The following is a 23,845-nucleotide window of genomic DNA, read 5'->3' on the forward strand; positions in this document are numbered from 1 at the left end:
CAACAGTTGGTGAAGCACAAATCAAGTTCTGTCCTAGTTAGAGAAATGATGTGAGCTGCTTTGCAGGTGACGATTCTTCTTGTGGCTGCATTGCTGGAACAACGAGACATCCCTACAAATGTTTTCTGACAGGTCCCCCTGGTTGTTTTGTCAGCTGCCCTTGGACTAACACAGGCCAGGAAGCCTGTTGGTGCTGCAGTGAGACAAGCCAGGTCCAAGTTCTCACTCAGGAGTAACTAATACTCTGTTACATGAGATGCTAATAATTCTAATAATACCTATAACAATAGTAGTATCTAACATTTATTGAGTGATCTGTGTCAGGGAGTGAGCTAGGTACTTCTTATAAATTATCTTACAGAAATTTCACCCCAACCCTGTGAAGTAACCACTATTATAATCTTCATTTTGTAGATAGGGTAACCGAAGCAGAGAGAGGTTGTGTAAACTCGCCAAATGTCACAAAGCTTGGAAGCAGCAGTGCCGAGATTTAAAAGCAGGCAGTCTAATTTCAGAACTTATGCTCTCAACTACCATGCTGCTCTTGGTCCCTCTCCAAAGTGGGCGAATCATTCCAGCCACTTCCACGAGGAAAGTGAAAACCAAGGTTCAGACAGGTTAAACAAACTGCCCAAGTTTACACAGTCAGCAAGTGATACAGCCAGGGTCTGAAGTGAGATCCTTTGATTCTACATTGTCTGTTCGAGCCCAGGGCCTATATAGCATAGTTGGCTGAAAGCATGGCCTTTGAAATCCCAAGTCTTGGTTGTATCCCAGCTATGTCATATACTGGCTGTGTGACCCAGACAAGTTGCAAACTTCTCTGAGTTTTAGTTTCCTTGTCTGGAAAATAGAGAAAATCATACTCATCCCACAGAATTGTGGTGAGGGTCCAGAGAAATGATACACGTAATGGGCCTGGCCCAAGGCTAGGCACATAGCAAAAATTCAAAAAGCCAAATATTAAGATGAGAAAATTACAGCATACAGGTTAAAAGTGTGAGCTCAAAAGAGAAAAAAATTAGAAAGCATTAGCTCAAGAGCTTGAGTGCCTGCGGCTGGGTGGATCATAGCCCTAACATTTACCATGCAACAGTGGGCAAGCTACTGAAGCTCATGGGGGCTCAGTGTCCTCATCTGTCAATTGCAAATAATAACTTATGATTGTTAGGAGATTTCAGTGAGGAAACACAAGCAACATGCTCAGAACAGAAAGGGGCACGTGGACAGCATACAATCCAAACTAACTGCTCTTTATGAATGATAAACAACGGCCAAATGTGATTTTTACTACTCTATATCACACCTTTTTGGTAAACATGTTTTAAAAACAATTAAATACTATACAATAAAGCATTTAATTGTTTATTTTAACAATTGGCAGTACAAGCTTCAGGGTCTGCCCTAAAACTAGCGTTGCCCCTTTCGACATCATCTCATGTAACCTGCACAACAGCCCCCATTGTGTTCTGCCAACAGATTTCTCCAGAAAAGAAAAGACCCGGTATTCAAATGGAGACTAACAAGGACCTGAAAACTGTACTAGGAAGAATTGGTGAATAAAGCACTGTAAATTAATCCTCAGTGGCTGTCTTTCTGAATTGGCGCCTTTGGAGACAAAAATACACATTTTCTCTCTGAAGAGATCCCACAGTTGTGTAAGGGTCCTCCCTGGATTCCCAGCTCAGGCCAGAGCAGCCAAGTAGCACTCCCAGGAGAGGAGGAGATGGCCCATGGGCAAGGCTCTGGCTTCCACAGTCTCTGTGGGTGGTAAGTGCTGACTCCAGTGTCTCTACTTTCTCATGAAGATACCTGTAAATGTATCTGTAATTGAAAGGTCACTGGTGGCACAAATTTCTCAAGATACTTTCCAACTAAGAAATGGAACATCAGCTGGGCGTGGTGGCTCACACCTGTAATCCCAGCCTCTTGGGAGGCTGAGGCAGGAAGATCATTTGAGGCCAGGAGTTTATGACAGCTTGGGCAACATATTAGACCCCATCTCTACACACACACACAAAATGAAAAAGTAGCCAGGTGCAGTGGGAAACAACTGTAGTTCCGGCTGCTCGGGAAGCTGAGGTGGAAGGATCACTTGAGCCCAGGAGTTCAAGGCTGCAGTGAGCTATGATTGTGCCAGTGCACTCCAGCTTGGGGGACAGAGTGAGACTCCCATCTCTAAACAAACAAACAAACAAACAAACAAGCAAACTAAACGTCAAATGAATCTGTCAGGATTACCAACCAGACATGACAGCCCTAGGCAGATAATAGCAAAAGAAAAATTCTTTTCCACCCTCTGTTTCTGCCTCCCGCTCTGCTGGTGAGGTGATGCAATTCTTATCTGGAACCTGATAGGATGTAGAAAATAATTACAAATGAAAAGGTTATTCATAATTTTTAAATGAGTTAATTAGTAAACCCAGTCAGACTCACTCATTACAGTAATTAATAATTGATTATACTTGAAATTAAACACAATTTTTCATCAAAAATCTAATTAAATATCTGTGCTTTTGCCTGTTGATTAGATCGGCTGGTCTGCTGGAAAAGGGTCATTGTTAGGGATATTTGTGCTTGGCTGAGACAATTAATTTGATTTTTAATAATTGATGGTTCCTTCCAAGTTAGTCATCACAGCCTGTAATTATGGCCAAGCAACAAGATGCTCATGCCTTGTCCTCAGCAGCTGCAGGAGACCAAACAATAAGGCTGCTACCCCCTAGCTTGTGAAGCAAGGTTGGGATGGTCCACACACCTGCAACGTGTTCACCTGCGTTAGCTTACAGCAAGCTCACAAGCATCCTTCTGAGGTGTGGGTTGTGCCTATTTTCTAGATGAGCAAATCAGAACTCAGAAAGAGAAATGACTTTCCCAAGGGTGAGCAGCTGCTGTGTGGTGGAGCAGGGCCTGGAATCCAGGGCTGTTGCGGTGGGTCTAAGCTCTTCCCCAACACCTTGCTGATTCTCCAGGAAACAAAGGGAATGCCACAGGCTTGCCTCTCTGGCTTGATCATTGTATATGAGCCCTAGCGTCCAGTCTAAGCATTTCTACACAGACGGAATATTATCTGTGTAGAAATATCTGTGTTATTCTTGGCAAGGACACACTATCAGTGAACTGACCATTCCTGGCTTGAGACACAAAATCTTCAAAATTGACCTTCGATCCACCTCCTCTTCTCCACCTACGTTGTCAGTGTTGTAACTGAAGCCGTCAGCTTTTCCTGACTAGTTGACTGCAATAGTTTCCCAACAGGTATGCTTCTACTCTCTCCTTCCTCTACCCTTACCTTTCTAAAATAAAAATCTGTGTCCTACCACTGCTTAAAACTGTTCAGTGGCTCCCCAGTTGCCCACCCAATAAGGTCCTCAACTTGTCCTCCAAGCTGATCTTCATAATCTGACGACACACTTCTGTATTAGCTCCAACAGTACACCCCACCCTCCTCAAATGCTTCAAACACAGAAAACGTCTTTGCTACCACATCATCCTCTTTCAAGTCTTTGAAAGCTCCCTTGTTTTGAAATGCCCTTTCTGTATGTCTACTTCTGGCTAACGCCTACTTTAAAATGCAGCTCAAACATCACCTTTCCCAGGAAGCCTTCCCTACTCCTTTTGGCTGGGGTTGGGTATTCTCACAGCCCCTGAGCTCTGTATAAATCAATCACTGTTTCAGATTTGCCTGCTAACATAGCTATCTCTTCTTTTAAGCTACGAATACCTCAAGGGTAGTGACCATATAGTTAACCCTAGCACTTAGCATAGAGCCTGGCTCAAAGCAGGTACTCCATATGGTTTGCTGAATGAAAAACAAAATTCACAAAATTGTGGATTTGAAAGCTGTCAATGTTGGAAGGAAAATTAAAGGTTACCCAGTGAAAACCCTCAGGCAGTGCTTGAATCTTATTCTAAGTGGTCCCTGAGCTCTATCTGTATCCTTCCTGTGACAGGGAGCTCACTACTTCCCACAGTTGCCCCTATCTTTAGATAGCTGAAGACTGATCATGTATTCTTATTAACTGGGAGAGAAAGAAGCCCATGAGATGGAAAACAGGAGAGAGTTTGATTAATCATGTAAACATTTACACTTTCTCACTGAATTAGGCTATATGATATAAACCTTAAGACTTCAACACAAAACAAATTGATGTGTATATGCAGCAAACTACTCAAATTATGACTTATGCCTGCCTGTCCAGAAGTATACTCACTTAGGAAAAATAATAATGTCAGCCAAAACCAAGAGCTGTGCCAGTGGTTGGTGGTACCATAGTACTGGTGGTGCCAGAGGAAACCTTCATGCCAAGTAATGGTACTGGAACCATACAACCCTCACTGGTAACCCACTCCATATCAATGATGCACCTCACAGAGCCTAGGTAGACCTTGACCTCTCCCAGTTTGGCTGTTTCATTTATACAGTGACCCATAGCAGGGATGGCAAATACTTGACATGTTATCAATATTCTCCATTTCTGTGATGATAACAGACATCACTAATCAATCACAGATAGTCTCTTACATTGAGCCTAAATATAGCCCCAGTATCTTTCTCAACACAGCATTCTAGGCAGCAGCAACTAAACAATCAGACAGAAGAAGAGATGACATATGCATGCCACCCTGGCCTTGGAGCCATGAAATTCTCTAAGCCAATATTCACCAGGGGAAAAGAGACCTGGCATGCTAGAGGAGGCTTATTGTAGCTTGAGATATTGAAGGGGACCTCCCTTTGCAGGACTATCATCTTCTTGATTACTTACTTTTATAAAATTCAAGAATCTTTAGTGGAACTGACCTTACAGCTTATGCCACTCAAAGCCCATCCATGCTTGAACCACTTCTCTATCTCTTGAACATGTGATGGCCCATGTTGTATTAATCATTCTTAGTGACAGCTGTTACTATGTCTCAAGACAGCCCCTGTTCAGCCACAATGACTTTGCTTGTTACCAAGTTCTTTTTCACAGTGGGCAGCACTCTTTTTTTGTCCTCTGCCAATTAGTTATATTTCTATGTACTGAGCTTGTGCTGAAAAAGTCCCCTTTGCTTGCAGAATTATCTTAGAATTCCTTAGCATGGGTTCAAGGCCTTCTCAAGCTGGCCCAACCTACCTTAAGACTTTGAATTACAGACTTAGAAGGTTGGAAAGGACCTCAAGGGTTAAGCCAACCTCCCTTTCAATGCCTTTACCATGAGGCTGATTTATACAGAGGCAGCAGACCCTGCACAACACCCACAGATCTCTTTGGATTAATATCTTTCCTGGGAAAAGACCAAAGCAAGGGGTCAGAAGTAGGAAGCCAGACTGTGTTACAAATTCATCAGAAGACTGCATGGTGGGAGTCATCTGCTGTATCAAGGCAGAAGTCGGGAGGAGCTCCTTATGTCTGTGTTCGCACCCGGGGTCAGGTGAGCACTGCTCCATGTCAGCCAGCATTCTCTGCTCTTTGTGCTGGCTGGGACCTTCTGCTTCTCAGTCAGAATTTCCCTGGGTTCCTGACCATGGTTTAACTCAGGACATCTACCTTCATACCTGCTTTCCTGCCAGTTTCCCTCCAACCCCACAGTGCTCCATCTCCTTTCTGCTCCTCACTGCAGCCACACAGTCCCAACAGGAGAGGCTACCTGCTGTTCAGCCTCTCCAACTTGTCATTTAGTTGTATGTACTCAATCCATGACACTTATGCCATAGATCCCCATCTCAAAGGCTAGTCTTACTGAGTGCTCTCGCCTTAATACCAGGCACCCAACACACAAAAGGACAGATGCCCAGCTTCCTTCCTGATATAAGTGCAGAAGGATGCAGAGGAAGGAGAGGAGGGCCCCGAAGAGCTGACCCTGCAGTGTCAGGGGTGCAGACTGTCCAGAACTCCAGGGCTGCTTGCCTCACACTGCTTGCTTTGCCTGCCATGCTAGTAAGGAGGCTTCAGTGCTCCCACGTGTCTTGGTTGCTGCCCTCTGGGCCAAAGGGGAGCAAGGGAAGCTGGGGTGAAGAGGTGCTTACCCACAAAGTATGCCAGCAGGATGACCAGCGTGGCTGAGATGACGATGGCGCTCAGGGCTGCGCACTTCCAGTTACAGTACTTGGAGGGCTTCTTGAGGTTAAAGGCCGGCCGGGCGAAGGTGCTGCGGGGCAGGGGTCGGGGCGGAGGGGAATACACTGTGCTGGACGTCAGTGGGTACCCTGGTGATGTGGTGCAGAAGAGCGGGGAGGTGCCTCCAGGCTTGAAGAGGAAGTGCCTGCAGATGGAGAGCAGCAAGAGGGTGTCAGGAGCTGCCCACAGACCAGGCACCCAGACAAACCTGGAGGCCAGAGGTGGCAGTAGAAGAAGCATGCAGAGGAGCCTGGATAGAGAGTCACCACAGAGACCTGGGAAAGGACAGGAACAAGGAGAGCCACGGACTAGACCACGGAACAGGGCACACAGAGACATGTTTCCACTGAACAGGGATGGGACAGCCCTACCCATGGGAAAACCCACCCAAGGCAAGGTAGAAGGTGTTACCAACTCAACAGAAGGCTGGCACTGAGATCCCTTTCCTGGGAACGGATGGGGCTGGGATGCTGTTTCTTGGAGAATAAACTTCCTATTCTCTAAAATTATTATAGTAACTTGGAAAGTATCTAAAATCCTGTTCTGTCCCCTGGAGATAATGAGACTTAAAACTGTTCTTCTCCCTCCAATGCTTCTGTTGCCGGTCTGTCTCAACTGAGGATTGGAATACCCTTCATTTTAAAGGGGATTTTATTGGTGTTGAAGCCAAGAAACCATTATTAAGTTATGCCATGGCCAGGAGTCCCCTAGTGGCTGTCACATGGCCAATGGTAGCAAATGCCTTGAAAGCACTCTGCCCAGAAGCCAGACTGCTGCCTCCCAAGCCCAAGGTGAAAGCTGTGTTGGGGGACAGAGAGGCAACTGCACCCTACAGCCTAGTCATGAGGTCAGCGGGGTATGGTCAAAGCACATGGTTGTGACCAAACTAGGTGTCAGGAGCTCCTCCACAGCTTGGCTTTAACCATGGCCACGGGAGGACTTGCACACAGCCTGGGAAATGGAGTGCACTGGTTGCACTGTATCCCCCAGAAGTCTTAGGGTAAACCCACCCCTGTTGGGGTACAAGGTGCCTCAGGCTACAGAATACACGCTCAGGGCCAGAGTTCAAACAACACAGGGACTGTGCTGCATTAAAAATGCTATGTGAGATGGTTTTGGAATGGCAAAGGCAGCCAATGAGATGCCAAGAGCTGCATATTAACAAGACTGCTGTTAATATGCTGGGGGATAGGGTATTCCAAGGATAAACTGTTGCAAGTTGAACATGGACTTGGGGATGAGCATGCCACATGGATCACCTCCCCCAGGAGATCCCAGGGAAAGGTATCAGGGTCTGCATGCAAGTGCAGGAGCCACAAGGAGAGCACACACAGAGAGGAGAATGGGGATGTCACCTACCCGTCACCGTAAGCCCCATCGTGGCGGGAGGCGCCGAGAATGTCCATCTCAATGAGGTTGTCCTGCAATGTCCCTAGGAATGGCTGCTTGCCTAGGTTTCTACGCACACATGGAGACATGAATGAAGCAATGAGTCATGCATTGATGAAGGGGAATAGTAGAGAAACACACAAAGTGGCTGTTTGGTGCAGCTGTGTGCATGAGACCAGCGGGACATGGTTTCCAGGCAATGGGTCAGTGTGCAAGCCACATGTGCAAGGGGTCCACCTGGCACAGAGCATCCAGAGGGAATGTTGTCTATACAAACCCAAGGTCTGGCAGTTGTGTGCATCATATCATAGTTCTCACTGAAGAGGACTGACATGTGTCTGGTACTGAGCTAGGTATGCTACATCCAGCCTCTCAAATCTTCAAAATGGCCATGCGAGGAAGGCAATGTAATCCTCATTCTACAGGTGAGGAAACTGAGATGTGGAGAGGTAATGGGTCTTGCCAAGGTCAGCTAGCAAAGTTCAAAGAAGGAATTAGAGCTCAGGTTCCAAAGCCTGTGCTCTATCTCTAATTGATACTGCCTACATCTGCTTAAACAGTGAGTGGCTAGAGACACTCATTTGGCTAGTCCAAAGAAAAAAAAGTCAGCATTTTTGGCCATTGTCTTCTAAAGCCACAGTTCTCCAACTTTCTGGAGAGCTAAGCATTGCTGAGGCCCATCCCTAGAGATTCAGTCAGCAGGTCGGGTGGGGCCTGAGGATCTGTATTTCTCCCAGGCCCCCAGGTTAATGCTGACCATGGTCAGAGGATCATGGTCCTCTAGCTGTGCGGGGACCTGGGTGATGACTGGTTAGCAAAGATGGAGCTCCACCGAAGACAAAGGAGGATGCTCTCTGTTCCCCAAGTGCACAGCATTTTGTGACTTTACCTATTTCTAACCCAGAATGAAGATAGACATACTTGCCCTTTTTGGTCTCAACCAGGTCTGCTGAGTGACATGATTCACACTTGAGTAGGCTGGAGCCTGTCTCCTGATCATTTCGGGACTGCTGTCACCTCACTTTCAGACTCTGTGGTGAATCATTTGTAACAATCCAGTAGTGGCTTCAGCCTGTTTCATGCACCCAAGAAAGGGACTGACTGCAGAAAACTAACTTTGGACCCAGCCCTGCCAAGGACCTTCTTTCTGACTTTGACCAGGTCTTAGAGCCAGTATTCCCAAATTCAAGACCCTTTTATGCCACTCTCTTGCTGTGCAACTTTAGGTATAGCCCTTAACCTTTCTTTATCTTACTTCCTTCATGTAAAAAGAGATTACAATACTAAACTCACAAAGTTGTTATATGCATCAGCTGAGATAATAGTGGAAGAAGTATTAAGGGCTATACAAATACTATAGGAGTACTAATGCTAAATATAATAGTTACTACCTACCCTATATCTACCACATATTATTTATTGTTCCAGAAGCTCTGCAATTATCTAATTTAAATCTTATTCCTCACAATAACCCTATGAAGTCAGCACTTTCATCTCTATTTTGTAGATTGGCAAAGCAAAGCTTGTAGAAGCAACTTTTCTAAGATCATATCATAAACAAGTGGAGAGCCGAGTTGGAGCCTGGGGTTATCTGACCCCAGAACTCAGTCCCTCTCCACTTTATAACCCTGTCTCACTCCGCACAGCTTTGTGGCTACTGCCCCTGGTCAGCCTCAAAGACCAAAACGAGGAGGCGCTGTAAGTACTATCTGGAAATCCCCTTTCGTTAACATCCCTTGGGACAGTGGAAGCACATGGCAACACTATTTGCAGGTGGAGTGCTGAGTACAGCAGTGGTGGTGGGGACCTCCTCTTTTGGTGAGTTGTGAAGCACTGAACACAAGCCCCTCAAGTCTTCCCCAGTGCCTGGGAAGAGCTTTAGGGGTGTGGAAGTCCCTCAGAGTGGCTCCATTTCCATCTCCAGGCTGAGAGCCCTGCTGATGGGAGGCCTGGTGGCCCCGTGGGAGGCATACAGGCCCTGAGGCCAGACAGATCTAGGTTCAGGTCCCATAACCATCATTCACTGGCCCTGGGCAGGTGACCCAGTCTCTCTAAGTATCCATAGAAGGGGATAATTGTTCATTTTACAAAACCCTAAGCGTAATTTGGATCATATCACTTCTCTGCTCTCAAACCTCCAATGGCTTCATAAGCATTTTAGAATAAACCATAGTCCTTGCCAGGGCCCACAGACTCCTGTAAGATCTGGCCTTTAGTTCTTCTCAAACCTCATTTTCTGTGCTACAGGTACACTGGTCTCCTTGCTGTTTCTTAAACAAGCTAAACCTTGGCTTTCCTCTGCCTCCCTCAACTATCTCTATGAATCAGAACCCTCCTGAAAATATCTTCATGGAATATAACCTCCCTCCTCCCCTCATCAACTATTACCTTCTTACCCTAACTAAAATAGCTCCCAGCCTACTCTTCCCAATCATTCCCTGGCCCCTTGTACTGATTTTTCATCACAGGACTTCACACACACACACACTCCTCTCTCTCTCTCTTTCTAAAGAAAAATAAAGCAATGACAGTGCAAGGGGCCAGGAAGTGATTAGGAAGCCATAAACACACACACATATATCCAATATATATATGCTTATCTGATTATTGTGCTTTTCCTAATGCATTTTAAGTTCCACAAGGCAGAAATCTTATCTGTCTTGTTCACTGCTATGTGCCCAGAGTCTAGAGGAATATCTGGTACATGGTAGCAGGCACTCAATAAATGTGTGCTGAATACTGCTGAATTCAGGATACACAAAGGGAAGCATGCCGGCATACAGCAGGCACACAGTCAGTGCTTCATTGAAGATGGCAGCAGATGGCATTCTATGATTGTTTCCTCCATTCCTGCATTTCAGGAGGGAACTGTCCACTCTCTCTACAGCATGAGCAGGTCCAAGGAAGAGCTCCTGCCGCCCCCCGGGACCTGAGGCTGGCTACATGGCATGCTCCCTAGAAGACCTGGGAGTCTGGCTTGAGTCAGAAGGCTCAGACCCCGTTTTAAGATATAGAGTCAAATCTATACCTTAAAACCATCAGAAATAAACAAAGAAATACATTCACAGAGCCGGCTACAGTGGCTCATACCTGTAATCCTAGCACTTTGGGAGGCCAAGATGGGTGGATCATGAGGTCAGGAGATCGAGACTATCATGGCTAACACGGTGAAACCCCATCTCAACTAAATTTACAAAAAATTAGCTGGGAGTGGTGGTGGGTGCCTGTAGTCCCAGTTACTTGGGAGGCTGAGGCAGGAGAATGGCATGAACCAGGGAGGTGGAGGTTGCAGTGAGCTGAGATCGTGCCACTGCACTCCAGCCTGGGCAACAGAGGGAGACTCTGCCTCAAAACAAACAAACAAAAGTATATATATATATATATATTCACAGAAAAGAAATACATTCACAGAAAAAGACATAAAGGATAAAGATCAAAATGTTAACAGTAGGGATTTTCAAGTGACTGGAAAAACAGTGATTCTTATTTTAACTTTTATAATTCAAAAAGAAACAGTTATTTTTAAAAAGAGAGAGACTGGATAATTATCTTCTAAAAGTATGGATCTGTTAGGAGAGGGGAAGAGGTGATGCAACAGAGTAAAGGATTTCTAGAGAAAGAGGGTACACCAGTCTCCTGAAAGAGCTTCCACACTCATGCTAATGTGCATATTAATTATTTAGATCCCTCTGGAATTTGGGGAGACATGAGAACTTGCTGAAAATGTTGGCTACTGGCCAGGTGCAGTGGCTTACACTTGTAATCCCAGCACTTTGAGAGGCTGAGGCAGGTGGATGGCTGGAGTGCAGAAGTTCGAGATCAGCCTGCGCAGCATGGCAAAATCCCACCTCTAGAAAAAAATTCAAAAACTAGCCAGGCATGGTGCCATGTGCCTGTAGTACCAGCTACTGGGGAGGCTGAGGTGGGAGGATCACCTGAGCCCAGGGAGGTTGAGGCTGCCATAAGCCGTAACTGTGCCTCTGCACTCCAGCCTGGGCCAATGAGACTCGGCCTTAAAAAAAAAAACAAAAGAAAAAGAAAGCTCTGGCTATTCAGAATGCTACTACTGCCTTGAAATAGTCTTGTTCTGTACTTTTAAACTTAGTTCTAGGTCAAATTACTTGGTGTAATGTGATTGATTAGGAAACTAAGGCCCAGAGAGACATGTGCCCTGCCCCCATACCCATACCAAAGCAAGTCAGTGGCAGAGCTAAAACTAAAACCTAGGTGCCCTGACTTCCAGTTAAAGGAACTTCCCCCCAAATCTCCTATCCATCCACTCCCCAAGACTCTCAGCATCTAGTTCTTCTGAGAAACAAATACCCACCTTTCCTGATGGGGACCCTAAGCTGCAGAGCCCACTTTGGGTCATAGTCCTGCAGGGTCTCCTGCTCACGGTTGCTGAGAACTCAAGTATGGGCACCTGATTCACTTGACCCTCACACTGGTGGCTGCTATTACCTCATTTTACATATATGGAAACTAAGGCCCAGAAAGGTTAAGTGCCCAGCATACAGCAAAGATAAGGTGAAGAGGGGATTTAAACCAGATCTCTCTGGCCTCACAGCCCTGAGCTGCCTCTCAGGAAAGAGGTTCCTGAGTACTTGGAGAGGAACCTTCAGCTAAGTGGTGTGCTGTTCTTAAGGAGGAGATGGACTGGTTCCCTCTAAGCATGTGGTGAGGTCTTGGAGTAGCCCCTGAACTGCCTGTAGGAGGGGCTCCCAGTCCCTCCTGACTTAAGGCAGGCTGAGCTCACCTCTCAAGGGCAGAACAAAGGGCTTTTGGGAAGGAAGTAGCCAGGAAGCTGCAGAGGCCAGTAGTTCCTCAGGACTGCCCTGTTCAACAGTTCACCCTCTCACAGTAAGCCCGCTGTCCTGGGCCATGTTTCCACCCACAAAGCCCTGGGACAGACATAATTGCATCTGATTCTCACAACAACCTACTGGGGCAGGACAGGCAGGGATCACACTCCATATTCTGTAGCTGAGACCTCAAGGTGTGCAGGGATTAGTGACTCAGCCAAGATCACACAGAGTTAGTGAAGGGGCTGGCAGTTGAACAAATGAATGGCAAAACAATGAACCAAGCACCAGGTCTTCCAAGCCATGGTCATCCTTCTAAAAGGCCAATCCCATAATGGCACCTCCTGATTTAAAAGATGTTGCTAGCTATTCACCCTCATGTCTACCACCCCAGCCTCCACGCCCACAGGGAAAAGTACAACCTCCTTTTCGTGTAGCCCAAGATCCTCCATTTACTCTCATCCTAAGAGACTCCCTGTGCTCCCACTTGTCCCAGCTACTTGCCATCTCTCCAAAATGCCAAGCTCTCTCCTGGCTCTGTGCCTATCTCTCAGCTAAGAATTCCTTTCTCCCCTGCAAACTCCTACTAATTTATGCCTGGAGAAGCTACTTTGAACAATCAGGAAGATGGCGCTGCATAGTGGTTAGGTGTGTGGGCCCTGGAGGCGGCCAGCCTGGGCATGGGCCCTGGTCCTGCCACTTACCGGCTGTGGGACCTGAGGCAAGTTATTTAACTTGTCTGTGCTTCAGATTCTTCATCTCTAAAATGGGGATGAGAATATGACTACCTACATGCGCAGAAGAGTGAAGACAGCAGCCCTGACTGCTATCTTTTGCAAGGCCTTCTTATAACAGTGGCCCTGGACTGGCATCTGGGAACTCAGGTTTCAGGAGAGTTGCCACCATTAACTGACGAGAGTGGCTGGCTCACTGTGCCTCAACAATTACGATGAATAACTGCTTTTCTTTGGGGAGTCTACAGTCCAGGTACTTGCCAGGCAGGCGGTGTCAACATGAGCAACCCCCAGTAAAAAACCCCTGGAGCTGAGGCTTTAATAAGCCTCCCTGATTGGCAACATTTCACACGTTGTCACAACCTGTAGCTGGGGGAATGAAGTGCGTCCTGTGTGACTCCATTGAGAGAGGGCCCCGGAACCTTGTGCTTCGTTTGCCCCAGACTCTCCCCCAGGCTTCTTTTCCCTTTGCTGATTCTGCTTTGCTGCCTTTCACTGTGATAAACCAGGGCTGTGAGTATGACACCTATACTCAACTACGTGTTGAGTCTTGTGAGTCCCACTAGCAAATCATCGAACCTGGGGGCGGGGGCTTGGGGATCCCCAACACCCACCTTATGGAATAGCTGTGAAGATTGAAGTTAACATGTGCCAAGAACTTAGAACAGCACCTGGCTGTTCCCAGTAAGGGCTCTCTCTACTGCTGCTTCCAAGCAGAGGGAATCATGCCCTCCTCTCTGCTCAGAGGACTCCCTCTGTCACAACATCAGTCATGGTACCTGTCCTCATTTATTTATGGGTCTGTCTCCCTCACAAGACTGCGAGCTTCTTAATAACAGTTGGCTGTGTCTTCTGCATGTATGTGACTGAATCACTGAATGACAAGGAAGACTTTATATCCCAATTCTCTGCAATGCTCTGGGGCTAATCTGGCCTGCCAGAAAGCACTGTGTGTGCCATTCTGGGAACCACACTAGGGCTGGTCTGGAGACCACCAGGGTGGCCCCATTCCTGAAGGTGGGCAGGGCTGTTCCCCAAATTCAGTGTGACCACAAAATGGGCCCCAGGCTTCCCTACCAGGCTTGAGATGAGATGAGTGAGCTGGAGCCAAGGTCTGGCAGCCTTCTGCTCTGACTTCCCCTCACCCGACAGGAGCCTGATGGGTTATTAATCAGACAGTCCCTGTGAAATCAATTAAGAGTCTGATGCTGCAGAGTGCAAAAGAAGTAGATCAGAGTTTGGGGGACCCTAAACATACGGCTCCCTCCGGAATGGATCACAGATGCACCTGTAGAAGCTTACCAACATCTTACCCCAGCTCAAAGGGAGCACAGGTAGGCCCAGGCTCCTCACTGGGGGAGTCAGTTAACCTTGGATACTGCCAGAAGTATGGTGGGTGCAGAGAAAGGAGCACATCTACCAAAGCCCTCTCTCTTCTTCATCCTTCTGCTAGCCTTTCTTTCCCTGCCAGCGTGAAATCTATATCCCTCTTGGTCATTCTACCAGCCGTTACAGTATTTACTCAGCCATTAATTCTAGACTCTCAATACAGACAGAGTTTGACAATCAGGGAAGGGCCCGTGACTATTTCTCTGGTATCAAGAGGCTCCCATTCTGGTGGGGCCTGGCAAAAGCTGTTTAGGACAACTATCTCAACTAGGCCCTGCTCTGTTGGGCTGCTAGGCCTCTGCTCAGACTGTGCCCTCTCAGGCCCTCCTTTCCTCCCCTCCTCTGCCTGGGAGACTGCTTGTTCTCGGTCATGCTGTACCAGGTCTACCAGGAAGCCTTCCTTTCTCCCCACTCAAGTCTCAGTTAAGTATATGTATTCATTCATTTATTTCACCTGTGTTAATAATTACTAAGCAGCTACCATGTTGTGGCAAGCCCTGTGTTGTGTGCTGGGGATTTCAGGGCAATTAAAAGTAGCATATTCCCTGTGCTTTTCTCTGTCATAGCACTTATTCTAAGAGTCTGTTATCTGAAATGTCTTACCTGGTAGACACATAGTAGACACTCACTGAATATTTATTGAATAATAAAAAACTACATAATAAGTAGTTGAGCATTTTCTGTATGTTAAGACATTTTCAGACGTTATCTTAATATGTTTGTTACAATAGCCTTATGAGGTGGTGTGGTGGATTAAAGATGACCACAAATTCTTAGACACTTCTTCCACTGAGAAGTGGCGTCGGTTTCTCCTCCTCTTGAAGCTGGCCAACTCATGACTGCTTTGACCAACAGAATATGGTGGAAGTGACACTATAGTACTTTCAGGCCAAGCCTTAAAAGCATCAATAGCTCCTGTCTCAGTGCCTTGGAGCCCTGAGCCACTGAGTATGAAGCACAATTACCCTGATAGGAAGCCTACGTGGAGAGGCCCTTAGAGGGAGAGGATGCTATAGTTTGGATGTTTGTCCCCCCAAAGCTCATGTTAAAATTTGATACCCAGTTGGGCACGGTAACTCACACCTGTAGAACCAGCACTTTGGGAGGCCAAGGCAGGAGGATTGCTTGTGCACAGGAGTTCAAGACCATCCTGATCTCTACAAAAAATAAACAAAATCAGCTGGGCATGGGAGTGGCACATGCCTATAGTCCCAGCTACTTGGGAGGCTGAGGTGGGAGGACTGCTTGAGCCTAGGAGGTTGAGGCTGCAGTGTGTCAGGATCATGCCACTGCAATCTGTCTCAAAAAGGAAAAAAAAAGAAAGAAAGAAAGAAAGAAAAATTGATACCCAATGTTAGAGGTGGGGCCTAATGGGAGGTGTTTTGGTCATGAGGGTGGATCCCGCATGAATAAATTAAAGCCCTCCTTGGGATGAGATCAAGTTCTTATTCTTACTAGTTCCCTCCACAGCTGGTTGTTTAAAAGAGCCTGGCATCTCCCCACCCCTCTCTCTGTTGCCATGTGATCTCTGCATATACTGGCTCCCCTTTGCTTTCTGCCATAAGTGGAAGCAGCCTGAGGCTCTCACCAGAAGCAGATGTTGGTGTCATGCTTCTTGTACAGTCTGCAGAACTGTGAGCCAAATAAATCCTTTTTCTTTATAAATTACCTACCCTCAGGCATTCCTTTATAGCAACACTAAATGGACAGAGACACGAAGGGTACTGCCAAGCCTGGATTTCCAGCCATCCCTCCACAAGGTATCAATTACGTGAGTGAAGTCATCTTGGATCCTTCAAATGAGTCCAGTTGCCAGCTGAATACCACCAGTGGACCCCTGTCAATATGATGTGGAGTGGATGAATAGCCTAGCTGAGCCCTTCCTAAACTCTTGACTCACACTGTGAAGTATAATCAACTGGATGTTTCCAAAGCCACTAAATTTTGGAGTCATTTGTTTGTTGTGCAGCAACAGATAATCACAGCAGAAAGTGACCTTTATTTTCTCAGTTTTAGAGATGAAATTGAAGGTCTTGGTCCATAGCTAGTGAGCACTAGAGTGAGGTTTCTGAGGATAGGGTATGTCTGACCCTAAAACCTGTGCTTCAGACTTACTATGGTGAATGGGCCATCACTTGTGCCCTCAGAACATCAGGCCAAACTTACTTCTTCGAAGTAGAGAAGAGGTAGAACCTACTATTTCCCCTCAACTCCTCTGGGGCGAGTAGGAGCTCAAGAAACGCTTTTTGAATGACATTTTTATTCACAGGGTGGATATGGAGAGAAGATGTATATGAAAAAATGGGAAATAGCTTTTATAGTGTGGTTTTTAAATGCTAGGCACTTTGCTGTGTGCTTCTTATACATCTCGTTTACTTCCTCCCAACCTCTGTGAGAGGCACGAATTCTTAGATGAGGGAATCAAGGTTCAGGGATGTTAGGGAACTTGCCCAGCTAGTAAGGGTTAAAGCCAAGGCAGGTATGAAGTTCCCTCTGACTTTGAAGGCCATATTCTGTCCACCTTGCCAAGCTGGTCAGCTTGTGATTCTATCTGCCAGACTTGACGCTGATCCCTCCTAAACTGTGCCTTGTTAGTTTTGTGCCCTCAATCAGTTACAGTCAGCATTAAGATCTAGAATTCTGATTGTGTATTCACTGTATTAAGCACCTCTTCTGGCTTTAGGCCATCCTTGGATGCACAGAACTCTGGGGTCACAGAGGAAGACTTCCTCAAACATTTCAACCGGGGCTTCAAGAATAAGTAGGATTGGATAGACCACAAAGTGAGAAGGTGAGTGACTCTGGCAGAGCTGTACAAGACTCTGTGCAAAGGCATGAAAGGGCCTGGCACTGGGGGAAATATATGTACATGCACATACATATACTGAATATTAAATATATATGATATAATAATATATATCATAAATAATGTTATATATGTGTATAGATGTATATAAAATGGTGTTATGTGAGTATATACCTACGTGTTAACAATGGTTACTTTTGGTAACAAATATAAATGATTTTCCTTTCTTCTTATTTCATTGTGTAGCTGTTTTGCAATGAACATTTCTTATTTGAGTAATAAAGTATAAATAAAAAGAAAAAGCTGCATGTGTTTTGAGCAATGGGTGTGGGAGGATAGAGCATCAGAAAGGCAGGTGAGCACAGAAAGACAGGAGACATGAGCTGGGACCACCTTTGCAACTCACACTAACCATTAGGAAAACTGCCTTGCTGCTCATCCTCTATCTTCTTTTCCTTGAAAAACCTGGAAACTCAGAGTAGGAAGTTCTAACTTGATCCTAAGTGGGAAAGATGAACATCCAAGCAGAGGGAGTGGTGACTGTGGTCCATGCAGAGCATCAGAACCATTGATTAGTGGCTAGCTTCTTCCAGTCATGTTCGGTCTTTCAACGAGCACATTGGAAATAATGGAGATCTGATTAAGCTACCCTGGGCAGGCTGACACACAATTATCCTACTATGTTACTGATGAGCACAAAGGAGGCACGCAGGGAAAAATCACACACGATTTTAAAGGATGTCAACAGAAATAATATAAATTAAGAGACTGGAGATAGGAGCGGGGAAGCTGGTTGGGCTGTATCTCTAAGAATTTTGCTTTTGGAAAAACAATTCTAGAGGAGTAAAATGGTACAAACAATGTTCATTTTCTCTCACTGGACTCTACAAGTTCGATGTGCCGTTACCATAGTTGTGTGCTAGGCAGTCACATGTCCACACTTTCCACATGCAGGTTAATTTTACTTCCTTAAATCTGGGATGAACTTTGCTCTTTTCACAGATAAAGAACAGGAGTTTGAGGAAATAAAATCTATGTTTCCCACTACTTTAGGAAATAGGGTAGAAGATAAAGTGGCTCCAGTTTTGCCAGCCTGGGACGCTTCATCTACAGTTTAGAGAAAGGGAGAGGCTATGCCCCCAAACTCAACAGTGCTTACCTCAGAGGGGTAGGATTATGCGTCAATCTTAATTTTTGTCTTTATAATTCTCTGCATTTTCTCTGGTGAGCTTGTATGGCTTTTATAATCATAAACAAATTCCATTTTGGAAAAACAGTGTGTAAGCAGAGGGAAGGAGAACAGCTACAGGCAAGCAGACTGATGTCCCCGAGCTGACGAAATCACTGCCCAACAAAGCTGGAAGAAGGAATAGGGTGGAGGGCTCCCAGCCAGCAGAGACCGAGAGAAGGCAGCTGGGGTGTAGGTGAAGCAGCACTGGACAGGGAGTCAGGCAACCTGAGTTCAAGTCTTAGCTGTGCCTCAATCACTTGTGTGAAGTGAGCCAGTGATGGACCCTCTCTGATTCTCAGCTTCCAAATTCCCAAATGGGGATGATCATCCTAATAGCCACTTCACAGAGGTATGAGGATTACATAATGTCACACATAGGAAAGCCCTTGTAACTCAAAGTTGATGTATACATGCTAGGGGTTATTAGGGCTTTGGGTGTAAAGGTGGTAGCACAGCAGGGAAGGAGGAGAGGTGGGGAGACTGACATAGCTGAGTGCCGACGCCAGGCTAGGCAAGTCTGACACTAGGCATTGGGTGGTAGAATCATGTAGGGAAAGGCAAAGATGAGGGCCCGAGTCAAATCAGACTGAGAACCTGCTGTAGGTCACACACCTGTGCAAGCCTTGTTCACAGGTTGGCTCTTCATCTCCTTTAACAGTTCTGCCCCGCAAACTTCATGGCCATTGTGTAGACAAGGGAAGAGAGGCAAGGGGTTGGTGCGGGGGGTATCTAGCAACTTGGCCAAGGTCACACCTTTGGTAAGCAGTAGGCTAGCACTGGACCTTGGGTCTCTTGGGTTCCAAAGACCATGCTGACAGTCAGAGAACTACATCTCTAAACCGTGCACCCAACCCCAGCTCCTCCGGCCAGCATTATCTGGGGACACTGAACGGCCCCGCCAGCCAAAGACCTTGGTCCAGGCCCCGGCTGCCCGCCCCTCCCAGCCTCCCCCGCCCTGCCGGCTGCGCACCTGGTCTCCAGGGGGATGTTGCTGTTGAGCAGCCAGTTGTCCTGGGCATGGGCAGGCTCCTGGGCACCGCTGGCGGGGGGCTCTCCGGAGAGCGAGTGATCCGTGGGGGCCGGGCTGGGGTTGCTCCTCGGCGTGAAGTTGCCCCGGTTCAGGGAGTTAATGGAGGCTGCGTGATGCTGGTTGGGGGTGTGGGTGTGCGAGAGCGGAGGCGGCGGTGTCCGGAGCCGCGCGTGGTTCTGCAGGCCGCCCGGGTGATCTAGGGCACAAACACGGCGGTCAGCAGCGGCGAGCTGGGTGCTGCCCCTTGGCTAGAAAAGCAGCCACGGAGGTCTGAGCAAGACCATAGAAGAGGCCGCCGGCAGATCATACATATTGATGCAGTCAATCAGTAATTACACGACAGATGTTTATTGAGCACCTACTGTTCTAGGTGCTAGGGATACCTTAACCAACTAAACAGACAAAAATTCCCGTCCCCATTGAGCTTAAATTCTAGTAGGGGAGTAAAACAATAGACAACATACAAAAGACTAGTTACTCATCTCAGCAACTTCACATTGTTTCATGCTTTTAGGACGTGGTTTTTAAAGTGTAGCCAGGGACCAGCAGCTTCAACATTGTCTGGGAATTTGTTAGAGATGAAAATTCCCAAGCCCTGCCCCAGACTGACTGAATCATGAACCCTGATGGGCCCAGGAATCTGATTTTACAAACCCTCCAAGTGACTCTGATGTATGCTAAAATTCTAGAACCACTGATTATATATGATGGTACACAGTAAATGAAACAAAGTTTTTAAAAGTAAAACGTATAGTTTACTGAGATGGTGATAAATCTAAGAGCACATACAGCCAGGAAGGGCACTGTGGCCTGTGTATGTAGGGGCAGTGGGAAAATTTTAGATGGGGTGGCCACGTAAGATGACTTTTGAATAAGGTGAGCCATGCCGGGCCCGGTGGTTAAAAACCACTCAACATTTACTGAGCACATTGAATGTGCCAGAGTCCCGTTCTGAGCCTTCCACAAGTGTAAATTCAGCTAATTCTCACAACCACCACAGAGTAGGGACTGCTTTTATCCCCAGTTTACAGATGAGAACATTGAGATACGTTATTTATTCCCTTTAATTATTGAGAACAACAGGTATCATCACCAATTTACAGATGAAAAATGTAGACTTGGAGCAGGTAAGTAAAGTGCCCAAGGGTTTGTGGCTAAGTGGGTGTTATTGGTAAAGAAAGAAAACGAATACAATTTCTGGTGATACCACAAATGAGGCAAGTTGTGGAGGTAAATCTTCACGATCCATCTAAGCTATGCTCACAGAAAGCCTAGTCTTTCAAAGCGGATGATATTATGGGGGTGGTGAAAAGGCCAGGAAATTACATTCTAACCTAGATTCTACCACTTATTAACCACATGGGCATGGTCAAGTCATTTAACCTCTTAAACCTCAGTTTTCTCATCTGTAAAATAGGGGAAATAGTTTATTTGGGGAATCACAGGGCTACTGTGAGATCAAATGAGGCAATCTGTAGGAAATAAATATTTCTGAAGTATTCTGCTCTTTGTTCCTCAAGAGAATTCTGTATTTTATAGAGGAGACTAAGAATCAGAAGGAACAGCAATATTCCAAAAGCTGTGCTCTTCTGGGGATAGGGAGAGGGCTTTTGGAAACCAGCAAGCATAGTCAGGTATGAGGCACCATTAGTGTTATGGATTTTTCAGTGTAAGATGCATCACTCTGCTTTTTGAATAAACCAACCTTTTATGCCAAAGAGGTATAAAGCAAATCTGGTGGGGAATTTGGGAAAGGGGAGTTAGGGTGGAAGGGAGAAAGAAACAGAAACCCATTTAAGTGGATCACTTCCTTATTACAAGCTGCTACTTTCGGCATAAAGCCCAAACCTGGCTTAATATAAAACTCTCCGGAATCCGATCCATGGCTGTCTTCCAGCCTCTTCTCCCATCAGCTCCATCATGCATCCTCCACTCCAGCCACATCTTTCCTCCGAGGCCAGGAGATGTGCTGAGGCCATTTGAATGGTCAAAACCTCAACTTCCACAAGGACGGTCCCCAGGAAGCTGACAGAATGTGAATAGTACCTCCTGAAGATATGCAGTGCTGTAGTGCTGGACCAGAAGGAAACTATCAGGGATGTTCCTTGCTGGGAAGGGAGAGAACCTGGAGGCGAATACAACCTGTCCAGGCAGAGTGTCCCACTCAGAGAACAGGGAGTGTTGGACCAGGAAGAAGGTGAGAATGTGCAGGGTCATTTGTTCTGTGCAGCTGTCCTCAGGTAGCACTTTAATGGAGACAGAAAGAGCCTGGGACAGAAGCCAGCAGCAGAAGAAGCCTCCTGGGCTGACTGAATGTTCTTCCCAGGCTTGGCCTTTCAGGCTGCTGGCAGTAGTCCACCAGAGCAGTGGGAGGCAGCGGCTGAACCACTACCATCCAATGGTTATCAAGAGGCCAGCAGAGAAGTGTTACCCAGTCCTTGCTCTTGCTCTGGCCCTAGGAGTCAACCTCATGGCATTTTACTTAATTGATATAGTTTCTGCTATGTATTGAAGCATCTACAATGTGTGCTTTCACATCCTTAACTTTTCTAATGCTCACAACAACCCTTAGGGGGCAGTATTTGTACTCCCATTTTACAGATGAGGACACAGGCTTACAAAACTAGTCAGTGGTTCTCATAAATACAAAGGCCAAATTCAGTCTACTAAACCATGGTGCCTTTGCAAAAAACTTAGACACCTCCTGGACTGTCTGTCCATGGCTAAATGCAGGAAAAAGGTCCTCAGTGAAGACAGTAGCATCTGATGTCTGGGCCAGGCAAGCCTACAGACATTTGCTTTGTGACTAATGGGACACCTGGTTCTGGCTTGATAAATGATCAGGGGAACTGTCAAAAGTCCTGCAATTATGAAATTTTAAGTAAGATCACTGGTTCAGGTCTAAAAACTAACTTCTAAAAGGAAATTCTCCTTAGGGGACAAGGAATGTTTTCTATGGGAACAAGGAATGCTCTGGGCCAAATCCTCTCTATTTTTTGAGCCCTCAGCTCAACTGCTTCCCCATCCCGAAAGACTTCCTTGATCTATCCTCCTTCTCCTCTTGAATGCTGACAGCAGGCAACCCAGACCTCTCATTTTCATCTCCTCCCCAAGAGCAAGCATACTGATGTCCACATGTTGCCTCCTCCGGGAGGTGTGAAAGTCCCTATCTTCTCTTCTCTATGCTGGGTGATCACAGAGCCTAGAATTGAGCAGATGCTCAATTAAGTTTATTGAACGAATAGCCATGTGAATGGCCTAAGCTGTCAGTGTAAGCAAGTGAGGTTCATATTTGTGTGCAAAAAATCATAGTAGACCACTCTGGGCCTGCTAGACCATGGGTCTATGCAGGCCTTTACTTACTTGCCTGGAGCCAGAGTTGCAGAGGCTTTGGCTAGGCCCTTTATTTCCCTTCCCTCACCCTTTCGAGCTTGAGAACCTTAAGAAAGGGGACCTTGATGTTTTCCGGGTTCCCAAAGGAAAAGCTCTATATTTGGGAGCTCAGCAATGGAAACCTCACTCACAAACCCCAGAAAGAAATGTAAACTTCCCAAAGAGCAAATGTTTCTTCTGGTCTGAATGGACTCTTTTTTTTTTTTTTTTTTTTTTTTGCTCCTGTGGCCAGGAGCAAAGATGGAGGTGAGAGGCTACAGAGGAGCCTTCTTTTATCCCCCTACGAATATGCACCCTCATCTTTGGAGGGAATCTCAGAACCAGTTCACCCATTCAGAATTTATTGAATGCCTATTCTGTGCCAAGTCTTGTACACTAGGTATTGGGAACAAAACAGTGAACAAGATAAATATGGCCTAAGAGAGAACTCTCTTCTAGTTTCTATTTACTGGCTGGTTGACCTCCAACAACTCACTTCCCTTTGGTCCTTGGTCAGTTTGTCTGTGAAAGGGCAAACCTTCCTACTTCACCACTTTCTGGAGGATGAAGAGCCATGGGTTTGCTTGGGTGCCAAGTGTACCATCAACTCCTACTACGTCCTGAGGGAAAGACCCATGTGTCATTCCTTTCCATATCCCCAGTGTCTGCACAGAGCTGGGCCTGATGCATGGTAGGCCCTCAGTAAATCTTTACAGAATGTCGGGGAAAGAACAACTCAGGTAGTTGGGGCTTTTGCCTGCACAGGCAGTTGCTTCTCTTAAGCTACCTGAGAGTACACATTGGTACACCTGCAAAGCTGTGATGCAATTTCCAATTTACACCCTTTTCTCACAGGTATAGCTACCAAGTATATCCGTGAATCAAGCCCAAATGTGAGTCATTTTACTGTTATTTGTGCACACCACTACCAGTAAAAGTCACTTGTGCACCTGAGTTTTGCAAGCCTGGTTTTCCAGGAAGTTTCTTTGCT

The 23,845-nt window shown here is 46.3% G+C and overlaps 1 protein-coding gene across 1 annotated transcript in view; it reads right to left on the reverse strand.

Moving 5' to 3' along the window:
* The window catches only part of TENM4 (teneurin transmembrane protein 4), a 787,121-nt gene that overhangs the window by 228,729 nt on the left and 534,547 nt on the right, over positions 1-23,845 (reverse strand). Inside the window, exons 7-9 of the mRNA XM_025357209.1 lie at positions 19,423-19,678; positions 7,461-7,559; positions 6,011-6,246 (exon numbers count right to left, since the gene is read on the reverse strand). Of these exons, the coding sequence (XP_025212994.1) occupies positions 6,011-6,246; positions 7,461-7,559; positions 19,423-19,678 (591 nt within the window). The remainder of the gene's footprint in view (positions 1-6,010; positions 6,247-7,460; positions 7,560-19,422; positions 19,679-23,845) is intronic.

Source organism: Theropithecus gelada, chromosome 14, assembly GCF_003255815.1.
Source record: "Theropithecus gelada isolate Dixy chromosome 14, Tgel_1.0, whole genome shotgun sequence".
In the NCBI taxonomy this organism is placed as follows: domain Eukaryota; kingdom Metazoa; phylum Chordata; class Mammalia; order Primates; family Cercopithecidae; genus Theropithecus; species Theropithecus gelada.